Raw genomic sequence first — 21392 nt, 5'->3', positions numbered from 1 at the left:
GCAAGTGAATTTTGGGAGCAGGAGTTTGGCCTATTCATAGTTAACTTTCTGATATGTTAAAATTTAGAATTTCTGCCCTCCCTCTTTTGAGGGTAAGAGAGCTGTTTGTCATCAGTTGTCAAACGTTAATCTATTGATAAAGCTTTGTCCATCAAACTCAGGGATATAGAAATACTATCTATAGCATGTGAGTTTCCAATGTGGAGTGTTAGTTCAAAAGTCTAGGAAAAAAATATAACAAAGCTTGAGTTATAATTGAGTAGTTGGAAGAAACTTCCAGGGAAAGTCCCTTTCATCTGCAGATTTCCTCATGCCATACATGCTGTTTAATTATGTGTTGTTGCACAATAAATGTTTTATGGATATGTTTTTGGGTCAAGTAAAGCACCATAGGTAGTGAGAAGACCATGACTATTTGATATCATTGTTTCTTAAAGGGATGTCCGACGTCTAGTTGTTGCCATGTCAAGAGCCAGGCTTGGGCTTTATATCTTTGCAAGAGTATCTCTGTTCCAGAACTGCTTTGAGCTAACACCAGCTTTCAGTCAACTCGCAGCTCGACCACTTCATCTACATATAGTTCCTACAGAATATTTCCCAACAGCCAGACAGGTAGGAACATCTATCCTAAACTTTACTATACTGTCCAGTTTACTCATTGAGTACATGGTAAGCAATGAAACTGCAACGCTTTCTTAGTATTACAGTTAAATGTTGCTTGGATAATTGTATCTACTGCCCCAGCACGTTACATTTGTAGTACAATTAATGTGTACAATTAAGGTGCCCTAAATAGTAATAGTGCTACACATGCAGCTGATTTCATGGCACTGTAAAGCGGCAAACTGGCTACAAAGAAATTCCATAAACTATATGGAACATCTTTGTGGCTCATTTACATAGTACCATAAATTGAACATGCCATCCCCCCGTGCCAATGCTAACAATCAGCCAATGACAGCATCAGCATGGGCATGGAGGTTAGCATCAGGACTGGAACAACCCCAGTCCCAATGCGAAAAATGAGATGTGAGGGGAGCAGGTTGCAAGGTTCCCTAGCAGGGGGAGCCATGGGGCAAACCCTAGCACCCAGCTTTCTTCCCTGCTTTGTCTTGCAGCCCCTCTGGGCAAGGCTCTTCAAAATTTCACGTTATGGGGAGTCCTGGGGACACCCTGTGAACCTGCAGTTTGATCACCTTGCCCTGCAGATGTGGGTGCATGGGGACCCCAGGATCAGGAACCCTGGGGTCCTCATGTGCTGGGATGTGGGTTAACGCACGTGTGCAGCCCAGCTTCACACATGGTTTTTAAAGGTCCCAGCATGCTGGGATTCTGAGATCAGGAAGAGGCTCCCTGATCCCAGGGTCCCTGTGTGCTGAGATATCTAAACATGCATGTGTAGCCCAGGTGGTTGCCAGGTGGGTTTGCAGCAGCCAGGCAGGGGGAATCAAGCAACTCCTTCCCTCACATCCCCCGTCTAGCACTTATAAATCTGTGCTCTGGACTCCCTACTGGCAATAATGCAGTTTGTACCTAATCTCTGATCTCAACAGTTGCACCTCCTACCATGCACGTATGGCATGGCAGGAGGCATGATTGTTGGGACTGGGGATTGGATTTGATCATGCTAGTAAGTGAACACCTGCCAGCCTCCTAAGGCACCAGCATTTACCATGTTACCCCATCATCATCAACTGAATCTCTTTGCTGACTTGCATGTATTAGCGAAGCTGAGTTCATTTGTACCTTAAGTTCTGTTACAGAGTCTAATGTTTCTTTTACATTAAACATAGCAAGCAAAGCATAGTGCACATTTTTCCTGCTGTAAACAGGAAAAAAATATCTATACATTTTCTAAAATAAATGGCCCTTCATAAAAGAAATGTAACTTAATATTAGACAGTATAACTGATGGTTTGGTGTATTCTAATCTTTTCTTAAGTGTTTCTCACACGTTCAATTCTTTGTGTGATTGTATCAATATGTATTGCATTGATATGCATTTAATGGAAATGTTTTCTTGGAATTACAGGTAAAGAATTAGTTCATACATAACATCAGAATTCTAACCTTCCTCCAGATTATGATAATATTGCTCTTTTTAAAAATGACAGTTTATTTGGTGTATTTTCATCAAGAGCACAAGCAGATGATTCTTCCAGATCATTAGATGAATAATGCTACCCTAGTTTAGTTGAAGCAGTTGATGCTGCTTAGCAAGAGGACTGTTCATATTTATGGCAGTATGACCACTTCAAAGTGTTTAATAAAGCAAACCTTTTAATAGGCCTTTTTGCCTATTTACTTGTGGTACTTTCTTCTTGAGGTGTAAACATAACCTTCCGTTATGTATCTTAAGAACTGCTGCTCTACAGACGAACTTAGGACTAGATCCAAAAGAGCCTTTAAGCACTGAGACATTGAATTTTGCAAAACCTAGCTTTTAGGAGCCTTAAAATAAGTCTATATACAGTTGATGAGGAGTGTTCGTGACCTCAGAACGGAACTCCTAATAGGTAGCATGCTAAATGGGAAGCTGCCTCAATGATAGCTCTTCGCTGTGACCAGGGAAAGCCAACTAGCCTATGCTGACCTACTACTTGAGCAAGTAGTCCTCCTGAAGAGTTTGAGCAATGGTGGAGCTGCACGTGAGAAGCATGGTTCATATTCCTCCTCAACAGGACTGAAAATTTATATTTCTCACCTTGCACCATTGAATATAAACACTGTTATAGGCTATAATGCATTGTGGTCTCTCAGGCCTTCCTTTTGAAATTGTCCAGCCAGGACACTGAAGTAATTTTGTTGATACAGCTTTCAGTCCCCTTCCCTGTCCACTATTGTGTTTTGAAATACTTAACTTCACTTTTAGGCTTTTTGACATCTTCCCTAATATTGGAAAATACTTTTTGAAGATCTCTGGTATTCTGAATGTTAACTGTTGCAATTTTTTCCTCTAGAATGGAGAAAGGCCTCCTCACCAAATCCATGTAATAAAGAACATGCCTCAGATGGCTAACTTTGTGTACAATATGTATATGCACATGATACAGAGTACACGCCACTACCGGCAGGTAAGGCACTTGTAACCTTTGGAAAGCATGCATTTAAAATGTAATTCATTTTAAAAAAATGACTCATCCAAGGGCTGCTATTGAGGTGGGTAAACCTAAAATTTGACTGTTCTCCTCTAAGCTTACAGTTGTTTCCAAAGTCTGTGTAGCTTTTTAGGTGACAGGAAAAATATGTGTTCTTTTTAATTAGGAAAACCACCTTTCACTAAAGCCCTCAGCATTCCATTGTTAACAAATGTCTGTCATTAATAGAAAGAACATAAATATTTCACGTTCGTTTGCTGAAAGTTACCTGGAAGGGAGAGAGGACTTGAAAAAAAAAATGATTACATTATTCTGATATCTTAAAGTACAAGAATGAATTGCTAATGCAGCAATCGCTAGGGTAGCCCAGCTGGAAATTTGTTACTGTAGATGAGTGGTTCTTAACTTTTTTAGACTCAAAACACCCCTTGTTAGGGTCATAGAACCTTTTAGAAAATGCCAGCTCTTGGCTTTTGCTCAATTTTTTTTCCTTTTTTCCTATGGAAAAATAGGGCAATCCTTCTGTCAACAAGAACTTAGACCACATCAAGTCAGAAAGTTTTTGACACTATGGATTTATATTTGAAATCTCTAGGTTTATCTTCTGAATCATGTATATGTGTTGGCGCTCCTAACAGTGCTAATATTATGTGGCACCCTTAAAAGGATGCCTTGTTGTGCCACGGCACCTGGTTGAGAATTGCTGCTGTAGATGGACTAAAGAAATGGATCAATTTCTGATTGGTGGTGCCTTTTAGTGCAAGAGTTATTTAAAAAAGTTTTGCATACAATATATGGGGGAAGTATATAATTAAGTATTATATTAAGAATCTCACTATACAGACTAAGAACTAGAGTTCTTAAAAAGAATGCAGCCGTGTTCTAGGAACTAGAATGTATGCAGTATGTGCTATAAGGATCATCCTGTTTCTTTGACACTAGCATAACTCACTTCAGGGCAGATCAGCTCTAACTTATCTGCCTGGCTGTTTCTTACCACCGCAACAACTTGTGTGGTTGTTTACATAGCCTCTTCTTTACTCTATAGGATGTGTTAGCAAAGCAGTTAAAGTATTTCACTATAGCTCCAGACTTGAGTTCACACCCTGCTCCAAAGCCTGCTTTTAGATGACCCAGCTGTAAATAGGTACCAGGTCATTCAGGCTGAGGAGTCAAAGGTAGTTGTCAGATGTGATGCTAACCATATCCTTCTTTAGTGTGTTGTTAGCTAAGACAGGTGTGCCTTAACTACATTAACCCTGTAGGCCATTAGTCTTGCTGATGACGTAGTTCAGCAGTTCCACATTTTGGCTAGTTCAGCATTTACAGAAAATAGTTTAAGGGTAAATATACTTAGGTCAAAGGATGCAATTGATTTGCACGTACCACAGCAGTGATAGCTATTAATATTTGCAAACATACTTGTTTTCCCCAAGAGAGCAACATAGAGTCAATAATAATAATCCCCTGAGTGAAGGTGCCTACAATCATTCTTTCGAAGAATTGTCCAAGGTTCACTCCCTTATTTTAAAAATGAGGCCAGTGGAGGTGTTGGTGTTGCCCTTCCTTCCTGTGTAGTAGGCTAGCACTTTTCTGGCAGTTTGGAAAACTCAGGTTCAATTAGTACTATTCTCTGAATGAGGTAAAACTCAGATTTCCTGTCACCAAACTCAAATCCCTGTAACCACCAAGCCATACCTATTCTTGATTATAAAACAAGACTATAAACCAATTCTGGGAACAAGGACCAGAAATTCAGGACTGCACGCATTGAGCTGAGTGCTGTAACTCAATGGTTCTCAGCCTCTGTAGGTTCAGACCTGCAAAGGTCTAACCATTTTTAATTTGGTGGAACCCCAGTTTAGAACCACTGTTGTGCTGACTCAAATAGAGTGGTTCTCAAATAGTGCTCTTGCCACAAATGTGGCCAAGTGGAACTGCCCCGTGTGCCTCATAAGGAGCCAGACAGGGAAGGGCTGGGGCAGGAGCCCTAATAATTTTCTTGTCCTGGGCAAAACTCCTCTCTGCCTGAAGGGAGGATGGGGGAAGAGGATTGTCTTATCTGTTGCAGGAGTCTCTTCAACCAGCTCCTTTGGTAGGGTGGTGCTGGGCTGTTTCTACCATGGCAAAGATGGAGGGCCATTCTGGTACCCTCTTTAAGTTGTCACCTAGGACTGGTGCCCCCCATTCCACCCCTGGTTATGCTACTGGGCACAAGTGCATGCTCCTATGTGTGTTAGGGTTATCTGACAAACATCAAAAAGGCAGGAGCACCCACTCTTGCCACAGTCTTTCATGGTCCAACCCTCCACACTTCTCCCAGACACAGGGGCACATGAGGCAGTTCCATCTCTGCTGCATGCTGCTTTCTGAGAGAAGTCTTCAAGGTTTGATTAGGAAGGGCTGCAGAAAAAGGCACCCCAAAAGAGAACCATTGCCCTAACTTCTGAGTCATCGTCACAACTTCTTGTTATCACTCAGAATAAGTGAATCTTGAATTCTTCAAAAGAAAGAATGGACAATGCTCCCATCTAGTATAGTCTGTAGCCTGGTGGTTAGGTTCATGCAGGGGAGTGAAGTGATCATAGGCCGCAAGTGCTCTAATCACTAGACCCATATTATAAGGGTGAAGAACATCTTTGCATCTTCTATCTGTGCATTAAAATGACCACTGCTGCATTGTGTGAGGAACACGGTTCTGTTGGTACCTGTTAGATGTGTGCTCCAACGAAGTTACCAGATTGAACTCCTAAGGAGACTTGGGTGAAGGAATGTATGGTTTCTGGTTCACATTTAAATTTAGGTATGAACTAGATACTGTAGTTCAGGGATATCAAACTCAGCTCATGCCTTGGACCAGATTTGGACCTCGAGGCTCCTTGTGGGCTGGATCCAACCTGGGGCATGGCGTGGTTCCAGCCTGAGGCATGCAGTCAGATCTCCAGCTCTTGCACAGAGGCTCCAGCATGGGCGGCAGCAGAGCCAGCAGCCAAGGAGTTTAGGAGTTTGGCAGTGGTGACAGTTGAAACAGCTGGAACGTGACTTGGCATGTGTCATCCCTCACTCATCCTCTTGCCACTAATGGGCATGTCCAGCAGGGCCCAAAGGTCCCAGATTCTGCACCAGGCTGCTTTCTCTAGCCATTAGGGCTGTGCAAAGCTTCAGTAGCTGATTCAATACAGAGGTGATTCGGACCGATTTGGAGCATTCGAATCAATTCAGAAAAGCTTTGGAAAAAGATCTGGCCAATTCAGAGATTCGGCCATAGATTAAACAGGCAGCTGACAGCTGCCTCCACCTGGTAAGCCTGTTGGGGTTGAGGGAGGAGGGAAGGAAGGAGCATAGGGGAAGGAGGGATTGGGGCTGCCACTTGCCCAGCCAGGCGCTGTCTGGGAGCTGGGGCTGCTCCACCTGTCAGCCAGAGCTCTCTGATCATTCCCCCAGCTCTTCGTGGGGGGGGCCAGGCAGAACAGCCATGGGGGCTTCTGCTGCGGCTGCCCTCACCAGGGGAGAGAGAAGCACAGTTGGAGGATCTGCAGGAGAACCTGTAGCCACCCAGCTGTGCCTGGCTTTCCCCAGCTGATCTGAATTACCAAATCGGCACCGAATCTTCCAAAGCTGATCTGGCCGAATCAATTCAGGACAGCAGTCTGAATCAAATCAGTGTCCTCCAAATGGGCCGAATCTGAATCAAATACTTTCCTATTCGCACAGGCCTACTAGCCATGTCCCTCTACTTCTGGTTGCTTGCCGGTAGCCCAGTGGGCTAGATAAAGCAGCTCTGGCTGGATCCAGCCTGTGGGCCGTATGCATGTGCTCAAAAGTATATGCAGTATATTTTACAGTGCCTTCAGTTTTAAAAACTGCATTGCAGTTTATCAGGGGGGGTTCAGGGCTCCCATTTCCCTTACACATCTAATCTCATTGAAGTGTCCCTTCAGGCACCTAAGTTTTCATTTGCATCTGGCTCCAAAAGTTTTGCTGGATTCTTTCTGGCATCTAAAATTCAGTCACTATTAGCTAAAATTAGTAGTGCAACTGCAACTGGGTCCCTGCTGAAACAGAGAGTCATGTTCTCCCTGCAGCAGACAATAAAGTAAAAAAGTGAAAAATTCAAATGTGCAGGCTTCATAAAACATTTTCCAGAATCCTATTTAGTATAATTTTTCATTTTTAATAATTATTACCAAAATGATGGAAACCATACAGTGCAAAATGGGACCAGCTGTATTGCAGAAGAAATGGATCACATATCGAGATGTCTGTCCTTAGCAAAGGCAAAAGCATCTTTAGTTTTGAATAATGCAGCTTTTTCAGGTTTCCACAATTTGTATTCAGAAGAGTACTGTTGATCATATAGCAGAGACCCATACAATAATTTTAGAGCTTTTAAAAGCATTTTTCTACCTCTACAGTCAATATAATAACGAGGTAGTAGTGTCTATGATTGTCAGAAACATGTAAAAAGTAATGTTGGCTAATTGAAGACAGGATTTTGCTGTAATTAACTATTTAATTTACATCGTGAAAGGAGACTCCCTTTTGGCAAATAATCTGAACAATTACCTCTTTTGGAGCTTTAGCTGAATTTTTTATTCATTAAAACAGTTTACAAAATTTTTTTTAAAGTATCAAACAAATCATACCAAACCACAAGAAACGTAAGCATTGCTGCTCAGTTTTGAATTGTCCAGCACTTGGCATTCCTTTTCAGTTCCCTGTAGTGTTTTGTATTCTGTCTGTCTAGTGTCTGTAGAGCAGTTACTACTGCTCCTCTTGATGCTGGATAAGAATCACTCTAGGAGACCTACAGTGTGTCTGGTGATTGGAGATGTCTGCACAAGAGTTTGTAAATGGACTGTATATTTTATATTCTCAGCACAGTAATATGCCAGCGGGAATGTAAGTTAATTTTATTACCCTTAACTTACTTATTTTTGAAGTGTTAAATTGTAGCCGTTCTTTGATAGGATGTAGTTTGTGGAGAAAGCATGACGGGTATATGAGGGGAAACTCATTTTCTTTATTCTCATTTCTATGAATTGCATTAATTGCTTGCAGTTTTTGTTTAAAAAAAACGGTAAGTACTTGTGTATGTATGTTGATTCATTGATATTTGTTGCTAAGGTGAGCAATTAGAGTTAAAACTGATATTTGAGTGTTAGGTTTTTGTACACACTGAGGAATCTTTTCTCTCTTTTTGCAGCATTTATTGCCCCCACCAGCCATGGTTGAAGAAAATGAAACAGTTCAAAGTCAGGATACTGAAATGGCAATTGAAACGCAAAGCACACAAATGGAGACTGAAAAGGAAGCTAAGGAAGAGGGAGAGATGACAAAGGACGAGGGACTGAAAGTGGCAGATGAAGAGCATCGGAAAATGCCAGAACATCCAGGAAGAGATAGTGACAGTGAAGACAGTGAAGCTGAGTCTGAGACTGAAAAGTGAGCTGTACCCTTAGTTCATCTTGGGTGTACAAACTGGAAGAGACTGAAAATAAAATCACTTTTTTACATGGACTTCTGTTAACGGTAGGCTGTGTAATATGGCCTGTTCTGCATATTACTCACTGAGTACTTCCGTGAAAAAAAAAGATTGGTATATAGTTTTAAATAGTAATGGGTACTGATTTTGGGTCAGTATCAGTGTTTTGTAGCGTGTTTAATCATGTTAAATGGCAAGTGTTTCCTCACAATTTGTTTACAGGAGATGTTTTTATTCTGGCTTTGAATTTTTCTATCATAAATGAAAAATATTGTGTCATTGGTCTCTTATTCACTGAGTCATTAATCAAACTTTTGTGCTTCAGTACTGATGGGGCACTTGCATTGAGGAGTTTCTGTTATTAAATGTTGCTATGCTGCTACCTAGAATTGGTATTTCAAGCTTTTCAAGTACTATTCAGCAAGATAACTACATATACCAAATTTAGGTCCAAATTTAGTGATTTCAGGGGGACTTTTGCATTCTTTGAGTGCATTACTGAATTAGGTCTTTAAAGAGCAGTATAACGCACTCACATGTGGGCTGTGCTTTTTCATTTTTGCCGTCTGCTGTTTTTAATATTTCAGCAAAAAAAATATGCAGCTTTGCAATAGTGAACTTTGCAAACTGATAGTATTTTGCAATTAAAAAAGCTTTCATTTTTATAAGAGGTTAATTGCCCATGGCAAATAAGATCAAGTGTGAAGGTGAGAGTAGTTTCCATGAAAATGGTCTTCAGCACCATCATGTTCAAATAGGTTTTCTGAGGTATGTTCCAAATGCACATCCTTCAAAAACTCCCAGTGAGTAAAAAGTTTTCCTCTGATTCATCATCAGTATCTGCTAACTTGGCAAAAAAATCAGTGATATCTACATTCTTTCCAGAAGATCTTCAAACAAAACAACAGCAACAAAACCATCCTTCTTTTTCTTTGTTGGCAAAAGACAAATAAAATGCTAAACTTGTGAAGCTGCCAGCAAGATTTCCTCAAAAAATATAGAGAAGAGAATCATTCATATTAATGAAGCTTAAAATATATGCATTTTCTGTGATCTATTTCTTCACTTCTCCCTGTGTGTACTAACTCAACAACCAAAATATAGAGAAACAGTTGAAATAATACTTGAACTCACCCCCACCTTCAAAACACAAATGCCACTTAATTGGAGGTTGGGTGAGACCCCGTCTTTTCTTCATAAAAATCAGAAGAGATACAATTCCCAATTTGGGAAAGCTCTCTCATGTATTGCAATATTTAATTCTGATATTGCAGTCTTTTTCTAAGCTGTTTATCACTTGACTGCTGAGCTCTCAATCGTACCAAAGATTACTTACTCAAGGGGGCTCTGTCCATTCACTGTCTATGCAAGAAAGAAAATGCAAAGGTTATTTTCAACCTTGGCTGCCACCGGAGGTACAAGCAGTACAGAGCTGAATATATACATACACACTAGCTTGTGAAACATCATATGTTTAATCAGCCATCAGGCAATAGGTGACTAGATAAGTTGAGGGATGCCATCTTCCAAGATGTTTTCTATAAATATTTGAGTGCCTAACAATCATTTATACTGGTTCCCTTAATTAAAAAAAAAAATGTTCTGAAGCAGGAGCATATAAAAGTATTTGTTTGCAATTAAGAAAGCCAGGAAAGAAGTCTTGAGGTTTTTTTTAAACTGAGTGGTTGAATATGGAATCAGGAATTCCTCTCATGCAATACTGTGCATACCTGATTCTCAAGCAGGGGGTTAGGGCACCCTAGGGCGCCACCAGATCTTTTTAAGGGTATCCTGAGGTGTGAAGAGATAAGTGAGACGTTAGGAGATAAACAGATGAAAAACTAAGTAGGTAAGTACAGGCTCAGGCTTGTCCCTACCTGAATTATCTCCACTGCCAGGCCCCTCTGCAAGGAAGTAAGCACCGTAATCTAAAAATTCATTTTTGAAACTGGGTATTACTCCATTCACAAGTTATAGAAGAGGGCCTTTTGTCCAGTGGGGGATGCTGAAGTCCAAAAAGAGTGAGAACCATTGGCATAAAGGAACTAGAGAAGTATTAAAACAACAAAAAGAACTGGAAGATAATGTTGAGTGGTTGATGAAACTATCTAGCTTCAAATCTACTGATAGTATCATCTCTTCTATAATGCATGCTTTTACATACTGAGACTGAGTTGAGCTTTGCTTTGTGTACAGACTTTTTTTCCATAGTTTCCAGGAATACTGCCTCTCAAACCCTTGGAGAAGAATTTCCACTGATTCAGATATGTCTAAAGCCCTCTTAGACCCATAGAGTATGGGCAAAGATTTGTTCCTAAAAGGAGAGAAGTTATGATAAAAATTGCCTTTTGGAAGGAAGACACAGTTTACTTGGCTAAGTACAGACCGTGAAAAACCCTGCTACCCCTGAGGTCTCTGGGATTTACAGTCCAAAATCATAGTAACAGGACTGCAGGGTTTCTTATCACTTCCTCTTGCTGCTCCCAGGTACTTCCGGGATTTGTAGTCCACAGTTGCAGCCAGCATTGAGCCAGACCCGAGCCAGGCAGTCACGCCTTTGGCCCCCCCCCCCCCCTTTGCGCCTCAACCCCTCTGGGCTGCAACCGTAGCTGGGCTTGCCCACCCTCCCCTCCCCTCCCCACTTCCCTTGTCAGCCAGCCCTCACTGCTCCAGCTAGGGAGTAGAGGGGTGGGGCCAGCCCTGCTCTCTGGAGCAGATAGCACAGCCCAGCCCAGGACTACAAAGCATGCTGGGATGCTGGAGGACTATGATTTAATTTGAACCAAGAAGGGATCTGGGACAAGTTTCATAAACCGGTTTGACCCAAATCATTTAAGTCTGATACTACATTCAACCAGGTTTATCTTAAACCAGTTCCAGCCATTTTGGAACTGGTTTATGTGTACTGAGCTTCTGAGTTCTGTTACAGGTTTAACCAGTTTCTGGTCATTTAAACCAGTTTATATGCAACTTTTGGCCCTAGGCCTTATTATTAGTAGCAAAAGCTTCAAGTAAAACTTTACTGCAGTATTTCAGTAAGGGTGGGGCACCGTGGGTGACTGTCCCGTAAGGACTCCTTTCCACATTAAACATTAGTGACCCACTTAGCTTAACTTATACAACATATGTTTGGAGGAATGCATCTGATTTCATATTCCAGAAAGGTAAGGAGGAATCTGAGTTTTCAGATATTTAGGGAGAACTGGTTTGTTGCATGTACCAGTGTTTGGAAATGTGTGCTTTTTTTTTTTATCATTGAGACATTATAACCTGCCTAACATCTGACTCCCCAGGTACCTCTTCACTATTTACCTGCTACATTCATCCCTCTTCTCCTTCCCTCTGCCCCCCAACCTGTCTCTCACCCACTGACTCTTCAGTTTACATCTTCACTGACTGCTTTTCTTGCATGCAGACCAGCCCCTGGCTTCTTTACTATTCATTCCATCCAGGAAGAGCACACACCAGCTGCAGCTGCTTCCTCAGCCTGACAAAGGGTTTTTAAACCTGAAAGCTTGCTAAGAATTTTTTTTCCAACTATTTAAGTTGTTCTAATAAAAGATATCAGATTCACCCGAAGAACCTTGTCTTGCTAAAGTCAAGGTATATTATGTCTACTGCTTTTCCCGCATCCACAGAACCAGTTATCTCATCATAGAAGGCAACCGGGTTCTTCATTCTGCCTTTCAAACATAAGGTGTGTCTCTTATTAGAGAGTGTGCTGTAGGCAAGAAAATATGATATGTAAAATTGTTTATTTTTACTACTCCAAAATGCTTGTAAGATTGCTTTGAATATTTTGTATATGCTGTGTTAGCATGAATATAAGATTACCTTGAATATAAAACGACTCAGCAATTAGGTACTCTATATGAAAAATGTATAATTGTGTTATATTTTTCCAGGTCTACAATCTATGAAGAGTTGTCTTGAATCCTAACACCTCCCCTCCCACCCCCGCACTGCTGCAGCAGGGAAAGCAGCGGCTGTGGGGGAGGGGGGGGGGTCAGATGCTCTCCCCGCCACCGTCCACTTCCAACTCTCCACAGCCTCTGCCCCTTCTCCCTCCCCCTGTTCCTCAGTCTCTGTCTCTTTCCTCCCTGCTCCCACCAGTCTCTGCCCCTTCCACTCCAACTCCACAGTTTCTACCTGCCCTTCCTCCTGTCCCACCCCCATGCTGTCAGATGCTGCTCTGGCTGTTCTGTCCAGGAGCACAGCATGTGGAAGCTCAGCTCATGTGGAAGCTCAGTGTTGGCACTGCTGATTGGCTGGGCAGGAGGAGGAGCTTTCATTTGCTCTACCTGAGAGGTCGGAGCTGAGCTGTGCCTGAAAGTAAGGGGGTGGATGGGAAAAGTGGATGGGAGGCGGGCAGGAGGCTGCTATGGCTTTGTCTCAGGTTCCAGTGGAGGCATAGGACCAGAGTCAGCTGCAGCAGCTCCCTGTTCCCGCCTCTGCTTTGTATGTGAATAAAAGATGAGGGTTTATTTCCCCCACACTGATTGGGGGCTGGGGGAACCTCATTTTATATTCAAATATATATGGTATGTTACACCAAGGTGATGATGATAAAAGACTTTTCTTTCAGTACGATTTTTTGTTTTAGCAGATAGTTCCTTTTGATTTTTGTCTTGTGATCAGATTCATTTAGTTGGGGGTTTCATCTTGATCACACAGGATTTTTTTAGTTAATTTTCAACACACGATAGATAGTCTCAGTTCTGTTATGTTCCCTTTTGTGCCAATTGTTTAACGACATGATTTCTGAAATACTGGAATTTTAGTGGTTTAAAAATATAAAGCATTTGCTAATTAAATCTCCTGGAACATGGTAATTACTATGGTCTAGCCAGCCTCCGCATCTCATGTATTAGCATCCCTGAACTTCAAAATCATGGTGGGGGCACTTTAACTAAAGCTTGTTGAATGAGCTTGACTTCAAGCACCCATGCTGCCATTTTGAAGCATGGGAAAGCTAATACACAAGATGCTGCATTGCTTTAATTAGAGTGGCTCTCGGAACGGCTCTAATTAAAGCACCCTCCACGTATAAAAGTGCCCTTAGCGCCCAATTCTACTCTGTAACACAAATGTAAATCTGCAGTTAAGTATAACAATTACCCCTTAAATGTTACATTTCAGTCTTATTCAAATTTAGAGGCATTTTTTTTTTTAGCCAGATCACTGCACTGTGCTGTTGCAAAATGGCACTGTGATCTAATGTGCAGTTCATTTATGTAATCAGTGAAAGCAAGGACAAAAGTAATTTACTGGGTCATTGACATTGTTCTCATCCCCTCATTATGCTTATTTGAAGCATTAATATGTAAAATATACTTTTCATGTCTGAAATAATTGAATAATCACAGAATTTGAGGAAAGAGATTTCTGAATCAGCATCCCTTCCTTGGCATGATTCGGCTATACTTTGCTTTACATGGAACTTAGAGGCAACTCAGTAAAGTGTTTAGAAAACTGTGGCAATTAACCAGTATAGTACCTAGCCATTGGTGATTTCTAGCATACTTGGGTAGCATCATCCCTTTAGAAATTGCTAGCTTACATTTCTTACTGGTCTGACTTAGAGCCCTGTCTTCTGGCAAAGCAAGGATCAGACTGGTAAGGAAGCATTGCAGTGCGGAATTCAGAGATGTCCAGACTTGAAAGTCTACATGTGTCGATGGACCAGAATATGCAACCCAAAGTGGATAGTTAGCTAATGAACAAACACTATATAGTTCTAGTTTTACATAATACCTTTAAAAACATTTCAGATACGGAGCAATATAAGGGTCATTAATCATCACTGACATTGCCTGCAAGAGATATAAGAAGTTGATCTATTGCATTTATCAAGTGTGAATTCCTAAATTGCCATAACCCAATGTAAGAGGAGTTCTGTGATACATCGAGAGACGCTTCAATATCCTGCTGTGTAAATCTGACATCTCTTGTGTGTTAAGAGCACTTTTATTTTTAGATACACTATGTCCTTACTGACTGTCTATCTTAACTACTGTATAAGAAAGAGGAGGGGGTAAAATAGAGTTTATGACCTTAATCCAACTGCATGGTGCATGTATCTTTAATGAGAGTGATTTTTAGGAGCAACAATTTTACAACCTGTTGAGCCTAAAATGAGGCCTGCTGCATGTTTTGGATGTTGAGTCAGGAATAGGGATGAGTCATGAAAAATCATCCCCTTTGGCTGAGGACGTACCCAAGAATACTGAAGTGAGTGTTTGGGAGAATGCTTAGTTACCAAGCAATTATTTTAGGTCTGAGCTGGCTATTGTTTGGAAATATGGATGGATATTATTGGTTTTATTTCACTGTGTTGAAGACTGGTTTTAGCATTCATGAAATGTATTTATAGATCCAAATTTTAATAAGCTCTAAACTGAGATCCTTGTACTAATTAGTCCCCCACTCATGACTGCTTGCCATGAGTCCTGGGATCCTCCAAAATTTATATGCAGACAAGATACAGGGCAGCCTGTTCCAGATTCATCTCATGGAGGGTGGGGCCACACTAATCATATATGCAACGGGGGGATAAAGAGGGATTCTGGGTGAGCTGTTTGGGTCCCCATTTGCTGATGTTTGCCAGACATTTAAGGCTGGTGAAAAACAGGAATCATTGCAAATTAAAAAGAAATGTGCATCTCAGCTATGGGAGTGAGGAGGAAATCAAAATGTATGCAATGTAGTGGCTCACCATGACTTGAAAAAGAGTAGGTGCTGAGGGGGGCTGTGCTCAATGGGCACAGTCTATGGGCCTGTGTTGGTGGATGCAGTCAAAGGCACCTAGGAACCTGGGAGATATTTCACCTGAGTGGACCCTGCGGGCACCAAGTCCAGAATTGACTTTGTCTTCCTCCCCACTGGGTGGAAGGCAGAGAACGCCCACTGTACGCCTATGTGTTTCTCAGACCACTGCCTCCTCACCCTCCAGGCTGACCTGGGGGGACAGCTGGGAAGAGGCAGAGGAGTATGGAAGCTGAACACCAGCCTCCTGGAAGACGAGCGGACCAGGCACAGCTACAGAGAGCACTACGCAGGCTGGAAGACCCTCCGGAACCTGTACCAGAACCAGACCGAGTGGTGGGCCAGCGTGAAAGAGAGGACCAGGGGCTTTTTCCAGCAACCAGGCAAGTGGCAGGCCCTCTTCCACCGGAAGTGGCATGAGCACCAGATTCGTAAGTTATAGAACCTGCACAGGTAGGTGGTGGCAGGCTGGGATGTGAGGAAGTCCATGGCGGAGGTGAAGGCCCAACTTGGTGCCTGGTACTGGGAGGAGGCCAGTAAAAAGATCTGCCAGGCCAGGGCCCCCTAGGTAGAGGAGGGGGAGGAATGGTCTGCTTACTTCTCCAGGCTGAAGAAGAGCAAGGAGGAGTTCATGACATGCCTGAGAGACAGAGGGGGAGTGGAGCACTGGTTGAAGGACGGCATGCTGGCCACAGCAGCCACCTTCTGCCTGGAGCTCTATGCAGAGAAGCCGATGGACCTGGAGGCCATGAAGCTGTGCCTGCGAAGCCTCACCTGAACTATCAGGGAGGACAAGCAGTGGCAGCTGGATGAGGACTGGATGCCAGAGGAGCTCAAAAGGACCCTCCAGAGTTTCAAAAACAGTAAGACTCCTGGGTCGGATGGCCTGCCCATGGAGTTTTACCTGACCTTCTGGGATCTGATGGGTCCGGACCTGTTGGAGCTCTTTTGAGAGTGCCTGCAGGAGGACTGGCTGGGAGCGGGGATGGAGTGGGGCCTCGTGACCCTCCTGTACAAGAAGGGTCTGAGGGAGGAGTTGAAAAACTGGAGGCCAATCACCCTCCTGAACTTCGACTATAAGCTGCTGACCAAAGTCTTGGCCAAGCGATTTAAATCCATCCTAGGTGCAGTCATCCATGAGGACCAGTGGTGTGGGGTGCTGGGATGCCAGATCCACAGAGCCCTGATGCAACTGAGAGACGGCTCTAGCTGGAGAGGGAGAGAGGACAGTGTCGCTGTCCTAAACCTGGATCTGGACAAGGCTTATAACAGTGTCCTACTGGTTCCTGTTCCAGATGCTGGAGAGGATGGGAGGCCCCCTGACCTTCATTGGCTGGATCAGGACCCTCTACAGAGAAGTGAACAGCAAAGTCCAGATCAACGGCTTCCTGAGCGTCTGGGTTGCAGTGGATTTGGAGGTCCGGCAGGGCTGCCTGCTCTCCCCAATCCTGTTCGTCTACACCGTTGAGTTCCTGGCCCAGCACCTGAGGCATGACCCAGGGATCTGCAGAGTCTACATCCCAGGCAGCAGCAACCGAGAGACCAAGGTCCTGGCCTACATGGATGACTTGAACATCCTGTGCCAGAGCAAGTGGTCGGTAAAGCCCTGGAGCATACGCAGGTATACGAGGTGGTGGTGGGGGCCAAGCTGAACGCGAGCAAAAGCACCCGCGTGGCTGCAGGCGAGCTTGGGGCCTGGAGTCCCTGGGTGTCTCTGTTCCCCGCAAGGGGGGTCAGAATCCTCAGGATAGATTTCAACCCCAAGCTGAGTGGCAGGACAGTGTGGGAGAAGACAGAGGCAAAGTAAAGCAGAGACCGGCTGTGGCACATGCACTCCCTTTCCATGGTGGGGCGCATCGCACTTGTGAAGGCAGTGTTGTTACTGGTGCTTCTGTACACATTTGGTCCCGCCCCCCCCCTTCCAGGCGTGTCGCCCACAGGATCCAAAGGGCCATGTGCATTTTCTTCTGGGGCTCTAGGTGGGAGAAGGTCACCAAGAAGACCTTGTACAAGGACAAGAGGGCAGGGGCATGCCAGACATCCTCCTGTTCCTGTGGGCCAAGTATATGAGCCAGGTCTGGAAGTTAGTGATGTCACAGAATCTAAAACTGTTTGCCTTGTGAGATATATTTTGCAGGGCACATCCTGAGACCCTGGGGGGTATTCACCCTGACCAACCACAGACCGTGGATCATGGGCTCACCGTGGTTCTACGAGATCCTAAACCAGTGCCGCAGCTTGTATGGCCTGCAGCGCATAGGCCTTGCGACCAGGAACAACCAAAAGAACATCCAGGAGATGATGGTGAGGCTGAGGGACACTATGTCACCTGTGGACCTGGTCCGGGGTGACGTGTACCAGGCCATGTGGGAGTACATCAATTATAAGGACCTGCGCAAGGATCACAAGGACCTGAACTGGCTAATAGTCCACGGAGCCCTGCCAGTGAAGGCCTGGAGGCATAGAGAGGGTCAGCTGGGGAGACCCAACTGCCTGTGGCCCAACTGCCATGGAGTCACTGAGATGATCGACCACCTCCTCTGACTCTGCACCTGCACCAAGGAGGTATGGAAAAGGATGAAACAACTCTACAAAGTGGTGACCGGCATCAACCAGCTAACCAGAGAAGCGGCGCTGTACAGGCACCTCGCCAAACACCAGGGGAATCTGTCACCCTGTTTCGACCAGTTTGCATCCTGCGTTAGGAGCACCCTGTGGAAGGCCAGGAACCTCCCGTTCTACAACCACATAGATATAGGCTGTGTGAAAATGACTCTGAGCAAACTCCACACCTACTACCAGAAATTGGTAGTGGAGGATGGAGAGGATGCAGTCAAAGTTACCTGAGGCACGTGGCACAGGATCTTCCAATTTCCCCCTAACAGGGAAAGGGGCAGTGGTAGTAAGGAAAAGGAAGAGACAAATGGAACTGAGGACAGTGACAGCAGCAGCGGGTTCTCCAGCAGGAGCTGAAACCAACAGTGACATTGACAAAGGGTAAACTGAGGCTGTGACCCCGCAAATGGAGTGGGGATGGAAGGAAGGGGTGCTTGGTCTGAGAGACAAGAGTTTGTTTGCATGTTTATAGCACTCAGCGTGGGCATTGTAACGGGTCCAGGTGGGCTTTGTACAGGTGCGCGGGCTGCACCGGTGCAGTTTTTTTGTAATGGGTTATGGTTTTATGTCTGGAGTGATACTCAGTGTTGAGATATATACATATAGAAAGAGAGAGAGACACTTTTACCAAAAAAAAACTGAGAATGTACGAACACTCTCTCTCTCTCTCTCTCTCTCTCTCTCTCTCTCTCTGAAATATATTTTTCCAAAAAAACCTACGGTGCCCCAGGGAAATCTGCCACGGTGCAACAGAGACCATCTCCTATAGGTAGGTCCATATGCCAAGGGGGTGTGGAAAAAAGTAAGCCAGCTCTTCAAAGAGGTGACAGAGATCAGGCTGATAACCAGGGATCTGGGTTTTCCGTTTTCCACGGAGAAAACCACAGATCTCCCATTTCTAGAGGAGAAAACGTGGATTTTACCTTTTAGCAGAGAAAGCTGCGGATTCCCCACTTTTGCAAAGAGCTCTGCAGGCTGGCACAGTTCCAGCCTGCAAGAGCTAATTGCAAACAGGGCAAGAAATCCCCAGCCCTGTCCAGAGCAGGAGGGAGAGCGGGGGGCTGAGGCTTTTTGTCAGTCTCAAGGCTCAGCTCAGGTTCACTGTTTGCTCCTGAAGCCTGTAATGTCAGGTGAATGGGGCTTGCAGGGGGCTAGGGGTTGCAGGGCAGGGCTGGGGGGAAGCTGTAAATACTGTAACTAAATTTGTCAGAATATACTGATCTTTGTTATAATTATTACACAGTCCAGCGGGTAGAAAATTGGCTTATGGGACGTATCCAGAGAGTGGTGGTGGATGGGTTGGTTTCTACCTGGAGGAATGTGGGCAGCGGAGTCCCCCAAGGCTCTGTCCTGGGACCAGTACTATTCAATATCTTGTTTCTTGACTTAGACAAGGGAGTAGAAAGCACCCTTTTCAAGTTTGCTGATGACACCAAACTATGGGAGGAGGTACACAAACTAGATGGCAGGGAGTGAATCCAGGCTGATTTGGACAGGCTGGGGGAATGGGGAAAACAGAATAGGATGCAGTTTAACAAGGATAAGTGTCATGTGTTGCACCTGGGGAGGAAGAATCATCAACACTCCTATAGCCTGGGAGGGACCATTTTAAATAGCACAACTATGGAAAGGGATCTCAGAATCGTAGTCGACTCCAAAATTAACATGAGTCACCATTGTGATGAGGTAATAAGTAAAGCTAACAGCACCCTTCCTTGTATAAGTAGGTGCATCACAAACAGGTCTAGGGAGGTGATACTTCACCTCTATGTGGCATTGGTTAGGCCCCAGCTGGAGTACTGCGTCGTTTTGGGTGCTGCACTTCAGGAGGGATGTGGATGGCCTGGAGAGGGTTCAGAGGAGGGCCACTTGTTTGGTTAAAGGCCTACAGAAGAAACCCTATATGGAACAATTGGGAGACCTGAATCTTTTCGGCCTCCGCAAGAGGAGGCCAAGAGATGATCTCGTGGCTGCCTACAAACTCATGGGGGAGCGGAGCAGCAAGAAATAGGGGATACAGTGTTTACCAGGGTGCCTGTCGGGGTAACTAGAAATAATGGCCACAAACTGGAAGAGAGCAAATTCAGATTGGACACCAGGAAAAAATTCTTTACAATGAGGGTTGCCAGAATATGGAATAAGCTTCTAAGGGAGGTGGTGCTGTCCCCTTCCTGGGAGGTGTTTAAAAGGAGATTGGACAGACACCTGGCTGGGCTCATCTGACCCCAGCGCACATTTCTGCCCAGGGCAGAGGGTTGGACTCAATGACCTAATAGGTCCCTTCCAACCCTAACATCTATGAAGCTATAAACTATCAAAGAATTATTTAAATGTTCTGTTTGGTAAGGTTGAAGCACATGTTTCAACCTTTTTAATGTATTGCCATATTATAATTAAAATACAATTATTATGTAAATATGAGGCCACCTTATCGAATTGATTATTTGACTTTAGAATTAATTAACTTTGTTTCCTAAGACATTTCATAATTTGACTTGATTCTAATGAGATATGAAAAGAAACAGGAGGAGGATCCAGAATGACCTATATAGACTAGGGAAATGGTCCATATTCAATTGAATTAGATTCAATGAGGACAAATGCAAAGTCCTGCACTTGGTATGGAATAACCACAATTACAAATGTAGGCTGAAGAATGACTGGTTAGGCTACAGTACTGCACAGAAAGACCTGAGGGTTATGGTGGGCTATAAACTAAATGAGTCAACTGTGTGCTCTTGTTGCAACATCCTAAATTTTATTAACAGGAGTATCACTTGCAAATCAGGGGAAATGATTCTGCTTTATTCAGCACTGGTGAGGCCACACCTGCAGTACTGTGTCCAGTTTTGCACCCCACATTTCAAAAGTGATGTGAACAGTTTGGAAAGAGTCTAGTGCAGCGCAAAAAAAAAAAAAGGATCAGGGACCTGGGAGGCATTATTTATGAGGAAAGGTTGAAAGAACTGGGGCTATTTAGCCTGGAGAAAAGAAGACTCAGGAGAGATTTGGTAACCGTCTTCAAATACCTGAAGGATGATTGATAGAGAGGGTGGAGATGGACTTTTCTCTGTGGCTATAGAGGACAGGACTAGGAACAATGGCCTTAAACTACGGGAGGGGAATTTAGGTAGGAGATTAGGAGGAAGGAACTTCCTGATAGGGCTGTATGAAATGGCACTGTTGCATTTTGACTTGTGTTTCAAGGTTTTGACGGAACAGCATTTTGTTTTGAATTTCATTTAGATTTGAAACTGTTGTTCCATTTCCCTTTGTCGAAACAGTGATGCTGTTTCAATGCTGTTTTGATGTTTTGCCCTTTTGCTATAATGGGGAAGCTCAAAACAGCCTCTCTCATCCAGCAGGCAGATGGGGGGCCCACAACCTCAGGAGGGCTGTGGGGGCTGTGCCAGTCCTCCCGGGGCTGT

The 21392-nt window shown here is 43.9% G+C and overlaps 1 protein-coding gene across 1 annotated transcript in view; it reads left to right on the top strand.

Annotated features, from left to right (window-relative positions):
* AQR (aquarius intron-binding spliceosomal factor) overlaps positions 1-9203 on the top strand; it is a gene marked incomplete at its 5' end in the record, with an annotated part of 88200 nt that extends 78997 nt beyond the window's left edge. Inside the window, 3 exon segments of the mRNA XM_025203079.1 lie at positions 438-612; positions 2961-3074; positions 8305-9203. Coding sequence (XP_025058864.1) covers positions 438-612; positions 2961-3074; positions 8305-8547 — 532 coding nt within the window.
* Between the last annotated feature and the right edge of the window lie 12189 nt (positions 9204-21392).

This window comes from Alligator sinensis, unplaced genomic scaffold (assembly GCF_000455745.1).
Source record: "Alligator sinensis unplaced genomic scaffold, ASM45574v1 scaffold83_1, whole genome shotgun sequence".
In the NCBI taxonomy this organism is placed as follows: Eukaryota; Metazoa; Chordata; order Crocodylia; family Alligatoridae; genus Alligator; species Alligator sinensis.
The sequence above is the reverse complement of the archived record's forward strand: the minus strand, read 5'-3'. Positions and strand labels throughout refer to the sequence as shown.